General features: G+C 39.1%; 2 protein-coding genes across 2 annotated transcripts in view; both read left to right on the top strand.

The window, feature by feature from the left end:
- cntn2 (contactin 2) overlaps window positions 1-3,417 on the top strand; it is a 46,713-nt gene extending 43,296 nt beyond the window's left edge. The window contains exons 19-20 of the mRNA XM_035661667.1: window positions 572-740; window positions 2,081-3,417. Coding sequence (XP_035517560.1) covers window positions 572-740; window positions 2,081-2,190 — 279 coding nt within the window. The 3' untranslated portion in view covers window positions 2,191-3,417. The remainder of the gene's footprint in view (window positions 1-571; window positions 741-2,080) is intronic.
- Window positions 3,418-8,710: 5,293 nt separating this feature from the next.
- The window catches only part of chia.1 (chitinase, acidic.1), a 6,687-nt gene continuing 6,198 nt past the window's right edge, over window positions 8,711-9,199 (top strand). The window contains exon 1 of the mRNA XM_035661666.1: window positions 8,711-8,729. Coding sequence (XP_035517559.1) covers window positions 8,711-8,729 — 19 coding nt within the window. The remainder of the gene's footprint in view (window positions 8,730-9,199) is intronic.

Genomic DNA, 9,199 nt, shown 5'->3' with positions numbered 1-9,199 from the left:
TTACCTTAGAATGAGCTGTCTATAGTAGCCAAGAACAGACAATCCAAACACAGGTTCTAGACAGGGGCTTTTGCATTTATTCGAGAGTGTTGCAGCTACCGTAGTACTTCAGTTCTTCACGCTTCAGTTGGTTGCAATCTGCAACTTCACCACAGATGCCACAGAGCCCTGGTCCTTTAAGACAATGACACTTGAACTCGGGTCAGACTGTAGGGAGAAGACTGAAGACTTGAGAATTTCACATAATTTCACTGCTAGTGGATGTTTTGCTTTTTGATGTGTCAGCTCGTGATACTAGTAATCTCCACTGTGTGTGAGATATGAGAAGCAATAAAAAGACTGTATAACAAAATCAAAGATCATGTTTACAATGGCTACATGAGCAAAACATGGCTATGAACAAACAGATACTACTGTTACAATGGTTTCAACACAAACAATGACATTCCAGAATACAAATCTCAACAACACTTATTATTCTGAGTGTGTTTTAGTCTGCTAACTGTAAAGATTCCTTTCAGGTTGTAACGTTGATGTCTGAATTAACTTGTGGATCTGCTGTTTTCTTTAGGTTCTGTACAAACATGAGGGCCAGACAGCGCTGAAGGTTCTGGACAAGGCGAAGACATCGGTGAGCCTGCCGCTGCCAAAGGACAATGGTTACGTTGTGTTGGAGATCCGGTCCTGGGGAGAGGGCGGGGACGGCCCGGCACACGAGATTATTGTGTCCCGGGACTCAGGTGGGACACACACACCAAAGGTTTCTCTGAGTGACAGTGATGTTTCAGAGTAATAAGCATACTGTAGAGTGGATTAGTCACTGATGATAAGAAAAGGTCTGTCCAGCAACTGGTAGAGTTTAAATGAACAGAAACACTGAAGGGAAATGCTGTATTTGCAGTGTACAGCACAGCCCATGACCAAACACCCCTAACACACTCGCAGGCTAGGATTCCCTCGATCTTGGAACCCATCGGCTGTATATTGTCTAATGACGATTTAGCTTCTGTTAAGCTTTTTATTAAGCAAGTTATGTTTCGGTGCTTCCAGTGTAACCACCAAATACTTCCTGTGTGTGTGCACACCTACGCTGACCACACTGAGAGTGCGTGCTTATGTGACCAGTTGATTGTCGGTTTTGCTAATCCAGCTAGAGGCAAAGCAGTGTACTGTTTCACACTGGACTGTGGAGGCTCCTCCCTGGCTTACAACAGCAGGGGTCTTTGGTTTCATTTAATGAATTCTCATTTAATTGTGATTTTTTTTATTGAGACAATTAAGCATGAAATTACATTGTTGTTACATTGTTGTTCATTTATTTAAGCATTTAGTCGTATAATATATAATTTATATATATATATTTATTTATTTATTTTTTCGTTTTTTCATTCCATACTTGTGAAATATATTATATTTCCTCCTCCTTTTTCTATTTCAAATATTGTCATATGCAACACAATTGACAAAATTTAGATTTTAATCTGGAACTATTTGATCATCTGAACAGATATTTGATGCTACCTTTTGCTACTTGCTACTTTTTATGTGTCCATGTCAAAGGTCAAAGGTCACTGTGACAGACCCTCACCTCACAAAACATGTTTTTGGCCATAACTTGAAATATACTTGAAAGAAATGATGACCATATTTCACAACTGGTCAGACAATGAATTGGTGACAAAGGTCACTGTGACCTCAAACTGACCTTGACAAAACACGTTTTTGGTCACAACTCGACAACAAGAATCGATGCAGTAATTATATAAAAATGTCACACACATTTGGTGGGATACAACAAGGAAGTTAAGGCCTTTTTATATCCAAAAGGCCAGCTGTGACATCATTATGTCCAGGAATAGCACTTTTTAAGGCCTCATTCTGAATTTTACATGACTGCAAACAACGTATGAGCTAGGTAATGATGATCCTGTGAGGTTTTGAGGTTCAGTACCCAGCCCCAGTTATGTGTGAACTGGCACAAACTTGAACCTTGTTTAGAGTATCAGATACAGAAATATTTCTGTTACAGTCAGTTCACACACTGTCACTCACTGTCTCTCTCTGTCTTTCTCTCCCACAGGAACTGGTATGATGGTGCAGAATGATTCCTCCTCCACACTCTCCAATCACCCCCTACACCTCCTCGCTGGCTTGGTTCTGCTCACTCTTGCGTCGTTGTCAGGCCTGTGATCTCAGCCTGTCTGTGGACTTTTTACTTTTAATGGCTTGAAACTGAAGCTGTCCTGTGTCTCAGCCTGTGTTTTGGGTTGGGGTGGGTTCCAGCGGTCGGGGGGAAGGTTGTAGCACTGCAGGGATTGGAGGGGCGGGGAAGGAAGGAGGTATTTTCCTTTTTTAAAATAATAAAAACAAATAGGGTCTTTTTGGTTTATGTATTTGTGTCAGTAAAACCATGCCTTATGGGGACCATCACATCTGTGGCTGACGCGTCTCACACTTGCGTCCTTCAAACTGTAGCTGGCGAGACACGCAAACTTCAGGTGTAAATTATTCATAGAATTGATGGTGTGTATAGCTTGTGTACAAACAGTACAGTGTTACATGTGATGGCTGTTTGTTCACACTGAGAGCAACCTGGCTGATAATCCCTGCACTCTGACCGACTGTGGGTGGTGTGACAGCCGTAAAAATCAAAACAGATTTAAGTACAAGATTTTGACATTAGCTCTGTCAGGTAATAAATCCACATAACATTAATTACAGTTGTTACAAGTGAAACTCAAAGCTATCAGTTTTCACTGCACTTCAGTCCCTGAAAGCAACATCCTCTAAATATAGTTATATGACGAATATAATCAAAATCCATCTGACTGAGAAGATGTGGACACACATTACAGCAGTGGTTAAACAAATGGCACAGCTTTATTTAAACAAGTTAACAATAAAAATGCAAAAAATAAAAGGGCAAACTTCAGAACACAATCAGTGAGCAAAGATACTGTACTACAGTGGTTCCCAAACTTCTTTCATTAAGGTACCCCCACTGATATATGTTCTCAGCCAAGTACCCCCTGACCACTGCAAAATATTTTTGGCAAAAAAATAAATAAAAAATACAATGCTGTGCAACAGTGTCGGAATTATATAAGACTTAATTGCTCCATTTCAAGTGTTTACAATCCATCACTAAATTTATGGCAAACCAGTTTTTTATATCATAATGCAATAACACTAAGACGGCATTGAAGTTGCCTTGAACTGCGACTTTTTGATGAGTTGCACTTCAGTTTTCTGTCTGGGAAACATGAGTTTGTTCTTCACTGAAGATCTTGGTCATTCTCTATGGCAGCAGTCAAATTCTATTCCAGAGGTTTTACTGCAGTTGACAGTTTAGGGCAGTTAACATTGCATTGAAAATACGAATACTGAGTATAAAATGCAATTCATGTAACTTACTTTTACATTTTTTTCTTAGTCATATTATAATCATAGTATAATTTGTTTAGTATTATTGCATTACTGATGTTTTTCAAACCAACATTTCCTGTTCCATTCAGGTCAAACAGAGTCAGGGGACTGATGTTGTGCAGGGAAAAGGGTAATTACAGAATGTATACATGCAAAATATCTCAACGTCATAGATTTCTGTGATGGTATTTGGAGGTTGCATTACTTGGCTTCAAAGACGGAACAGTTGTATCCACAGTTTCCTTTTTGCCTTTCTCTGCACACACACACTTGCATCTACCCAGCTGAACCTGTTCCGGCCTGCTGCTCTCGTTGCTCACAGTGTGAACACAGAACAGGAGTCACTCACTGAAGCACTGAAGAACTTTATATTGTTTCTTTTTAGCGCCTGCTAACGTCTGTAAGCTTGTTTGTGTTTTTGTCTCTGTTGTAATTATAGCAAACTACAGAAATATGTCACCGGTCCAAATTAATGTTTACATTAATGTTACATTTTCTATTTTTTACGTCGTATGTTGGGGAACTTGGACAGATGGAGGAGTATTTCATTATTATCTTTTACATTTGTTGTGCCTGCATTTTTCAAGTAATTTACACAACAATGTGAAAATGTTTCTGTTTAGTGTCTCTTGGGTTTATTGCAGCTGCTTTTATGCTGGCGGCCTGATATGAAGTGCCCGGGGCAGCAGGGGTAAGTCACTGCTAAAGATGAAAGAGTTGTTCTACAAAGTTATCAGCAAGGGCAGTTAATAGTGTCATATATTGTCCTCATTGTAATCTTGTCAGCATCTATCAGCTCTTATGTAACCTGTCTGACCTGCTACAGTTTACAGGAAGGATGTGACCTCATTCTGCCAGCATTCTAGACGTTGTCCTGTTGTCCTGTCCAGGTCAGGTCTGGTCAGCATGTCAAAGACAGACATCAAGTGCTCACAGTTTGTGTCTTTTGTTGGTTTATTTTGCTCAGAACTGTCTAAAGGTCAATTCATACTTTCTGCTTCTGTGTGTCCACAAGGGTCCTCCTAATCAGAGAAATAACAAATAACCGGCCATACCTCCGCACAATCCTGCAGAAGGTGCAGATTTTGAGGGAAATGCAACTGAAGCTGCACTGTCTTGCGTGCCTCAGTGCTGCTCAGCCAAACCCTCGGTCAATCAGACACAGACCTGCACACCCACAGAGTCAAGCATAGCCAGACCAAACTTTGTTTTAATGCCATGCAAATGCGTGGGATGCCAGACAGACATAGTGGGAATGGAACCATGTGTGCGTCAACGAGACCGCATCTGTCCACAGAATGAAGAAAGTATGGACAAACCTTCACTGTTTGCTGTCACCAGTTTGATACTAAAGATTAAAGAGTAACTGATGCTTCAGGTTTAGATTGTGGTCCAAGAGTCAGTAACAACTGGAATACATGGTCTGGGTCTTCTCTAACTGCCAACAAAAAACACCCCAGTCTTCTTTATGTTATATATTATGCATATTTTAGTTGCCATTACCTCAGTGTATCCCAAATCTTAACAAAGTGCAATGTGAAAGTTCATTCTTGACCCTGGAAACAAAATAACTCCACTTACTATCTTTCAGGCACACCTCATAGTTTTCTTCAGTGTCTAGTTAGCTCAGTTGTCACAGACATGGATCAGTTGTCATAATGTGACCTAAGTGTGGAACATGACATCCCGTCCATCGAGGAAAACTCTGACATGTGGTCGAAAGGTCTGGAAAAAGCCTGTAACTTGCTTCTTAAGCTGGAGTGTGGGTCTGCAGAGAAACGTGTGTGAACAAGCTTGTGAGCTCAGTTGGAAGGTTCTCTGTTTTCTGTTAGATCCAAAGGTATTTTATTGTTTTTTGTTGTTGTGTTTAAAAAATTTGATTGGTCTGGACAACTAAAACCTGTTTGTGTTACTTCAGTGTTTTATACTTCGCAAGTGGTTGAATGATGGACCACTTGATTGTACAATGATGTGCTTTATTTTGTCAGGAAAATGTGACTTTTAATCACGTGCTTCATCCTTAACACCAAAATGTTGCTCTTACTTTTTCATTCAACTTAGGTTGGCTGTAAAATCGATGTATTAGGCAAAAAATATCTGCAAAATATCACAAATGTCAAAACATGTACCCTGAATTTCACTTTATAGGCTATTAGCTGTAGATTATTATTATTGACCACATGTTCTTTAGTTAGTAAAAACTGAAATTTAAATTTGGGTAAGACCAATATATGAGTGTAGGTGTAGTTTAGTGTGGTCTGCCTCTGGGCCTACAATCATTTCAGTACTCCAACTTTTTTTTAAAACACTGATTCGGGGTTTGCTGGATTATTGGTGTCAGCCCTTAAAAGACAAAATTGGTCCAGACCCGAATTTCAATCACCACCACTGTGTTTTACACTGACCCTCAAAGCTGCTTCCTCTCTCCACTAAGTTGGAAATGCTTTTGGAAATGTTGAATGATGTCCTGGTTTTGTGTTTTTGTGCTTTACTCTGTACAAAGTGTGTTTCTCAATGCCTTTAGTATTCATCGAAAAGCCATAAAGTCATTTCACCGGTTGTTTCCGGGAGCCCAGTCGCTGAATGTTCTGGTTGATGGACTGGTGGACGGAATGGTCTCATCACTCACTTGACGTGGTAACAGCAAGTCTGTGTTTCATATGGCTTGGCCGGATAATGTTGCCTTTGGGCCTTTTCAAAATTGTGATTGAATGGAAATGTGAGGGAGGGGTGGGAGGGATGCTACTTGTAAATATGATTTAAAATAAACACCTTGGGATTGTATTTCAGTAACGTGTGGACTTAAAATTGTGTCCTATGTAGATCACAGCAGCTCACATTTTGCTCGGAGGCTTCTGTGACTGTGTGATTTTCGCATCAAAACAGTAACAAAAGATCAAGTTTGATGACTGAGATTGTGAACGGTTGTGTGGGATCATGGGAGTTATTGTCTTTACCACCATTGCCATCACTGCAGTCAGCTCCTCCTGGTTAGGATTCCTTCGGTGTTGATGGTTCAGGAGGTTTCTACTGGGAGCCCAATTATCCACAGAGGTCTCCTCCTCTCCAAAACAAACAGACCCGCTGATTAAAACGCTAAAATTTTAGTTATGAGAGGAGACCGGGGGAGACACAGCGTTACCTGAATAAAATAACAGATTTCTCTGAGTTTGAACACTGTTGGAAACATTTGGGATAATAACTAGTGAACTTGTTTTAATATTAATGGAGTAGTATTTCAAAGATAAACTGTCTCCTCAGACCTCATATTGTCTGCATCTTCCAAACATCTATGGCTCAGAGGCAGAGCAGGTCTTCCACTAATCAGAAGGTTGTTGGTTCGATCCCCAGCTCCTCCCGCCACATGTCAAAGTATCCTTGAGCAAAAAAAACCCAAATTGCTCCCTATGAATGAGTTAGTTTCTGCACAAGGGACCACTTTGGTAGCACTACAGGAAAGTTCAGAAGTCATCAAAATCATCCATCCAGTTTTTCCTCTGGGGAGCGTAAATATCCACTGCAAATCTGAAAGACATTAATAAGCCAGTCAAAAACTCAACCAGTTGTTTTTAAGATTCTTTGTCATGGATCAAAGTGTTGGTCAGAGGTCCATGGACCATGAATATCCACAATGAATGTTATGCCAAATACTAGCAATGGTACCATACTAATTCTCAGCACATTTTGAAGATTTTGTGTTCACACTAGAAACGTGGCAAAAATGGAGGCAAAAAGAAAGAAAGTTTTGGATGATGGGGAGACAGATTCATAAAGATTTCAAAATTGAAGTTACATAGAATGCATTTAAAGGTCCAGTGTGTAACATTTAGGAGGATCTATTATCAGAAATATAATATTCATAGGTATAATTCATTAGTGTATAATCACCTGAAAATAAGAATTGTTTTTTTTTTTTGTGTGTTTTGTTACCTTAGAATAAACTGTTTATCTACAGAGGGAGCGGGTCCTCTTCTAAAGAATCTGCCATGTTGACCTATGTTTCTACAGAAGCCCAGAATGGACAAACCAAACACTGGCTGTAGATAGGGGCTTTCACATTTTCTGCGAGTTTCACTCTAGTTTCTCCTTCATTAGAAGGTGAGTGATAGTCAGTTGGTTGCAATCTGCAACTTAACCACTAGATGCCACTGAACACTACACACTGGTATTTTCCAACAGAAAATGATGTAAACAAACATTTCCTGTTAGAAATTATGCAGACTGTGGAGAAATGAAAAACATGTGGTTTTTGATAGTAGGATCAGTTGCACTGGAGCTAATTGATAATCAACAACAGTTACATTAATAGACGTTTTTCACAGCAGCCATTTTGACATGGAAATGGCTGCTGTGAAAAAAGGTCTTGCATGCTGTGTACCAGGATTCCTGTCCACACAGCTAGGTTCAATAGATCCTGGACTTCTTTCTGTACTGGTTGCGCAATGAAACTGATACCAATCAGCTCATCTGACCATGTGTAAAATAGCAAACATTTATGAAAATATTCTTTAACAAGAATATTTAATAACTTATTTAATCACACAGGGTTTAATCCAACCATATGTTCTGTAATTATCAGGATACTAAACCAGATTCCCAGCAGGAAGCTGTAAACTCAATTTCAGCCACATTTAGGCATCGCCTATTTACCACCTTTTGCTATTTTATTATTTCTAATCTCTATTTCCTGGTATTAATCCATGCAGATGCACACTTATCACTTATCAATAGAGAAACTGAACTGATTCAGCAAGTGTAATATTCTTTCATGGCTTTGTCCAGTCTTACCTGGAAGGGGGTTATTAGCAGTCAGTCAGACTCCCACCACCCTCAGCCCTTATCAGCTGCACTTTGCCACCAGCTATTAGTCATTAATGAGTAAAATATAAATCAACCCAACTGCACCCTGCTCTGCACTCTGCTCCTCTTCCTCTTGAAGAAAGGTAATGAGACCATCAGCATGTTCTGATTTGTGTCATTTACAGCTAGCATTTAGCTGCGAGTTGCTTCATGTGCAAATATAAAATATTTTTACTTTACAAAGTGGTTGTAACTTTATAGTTGCATTGTATTGCAGTTTTTAGTAGTAGCCTACAGCTTAGAATTATTTTCATTATTGATTTATGTAAGGATTTCTTTTGAATAGTTCATTCAAAATATAATTGTTGCAGTGGTAGCTGCCTAATGTCTGCTTTTATTCTTCATGTGTTTGATGTGAATGTTTTATGCTCAATCAGAGGTTCCCCGCTGCAGAAGACCCTTGGTTGGATCTTCAGAGAGCACAATGGCGAGACTCCTCATCGGTAAAAACCATTCACTCATTCATTTTTTATATTCGATATACCAGTCCTACACTGTAAAAAATGTCTGTAGATTTGAGAGTGAAAAACTGTCAAGTTTCTGTAAAAGTAAAACACAGTGATATCTCATGGAAAAAGCTTTTTTTATATGGCATTTTGGAGTAATGTATTGATAGTTTTCTTATATTATGGACTGTAAATTGCACAGAGCATCGCCGTCATAGCATTCATATGGTATTTTCATTTGGGATATGGTTTCTTTTGTCGGTAAAAACCTGTATTTATACAATAAAATATGGATTAAAACTCAACACTAATATCCTTTTACCGTTAAGTTCTGGCAATCACAGCTGCTAGTTTTTTTTTTTTTTTACCATAAAAATCTATTTTTTTACAATGTACATTCTATTGCACTAATTTAAAAAATTCTAAATTTAAAAAAGCCAGGCCCAGTGGATTCTTGCAAATGCCAT

The sequence above is a fragment of the Morone saxatilis genome, unplaced genomic scaffold (assembly GCF_004916995.1).
Source record: "Morone saxatilis isolate NCDOM2014 unplaced genomic scaffold, NCSU_SB_2.0 Contig18, whole genome shotgun sequence".
In the NCBI taxonomy this organism is placed as follows: domain Eukaryota; kingdom Metazoa; phylum Chordata; class Actinopteri; family Moronidae; genus Morone; species Morone saxatilis.
The sequence above is the reverse complement of the archived record's forward strand: the minus strand, read 5'-3'. Positions and strand labels throughout refer to the sequence as shown.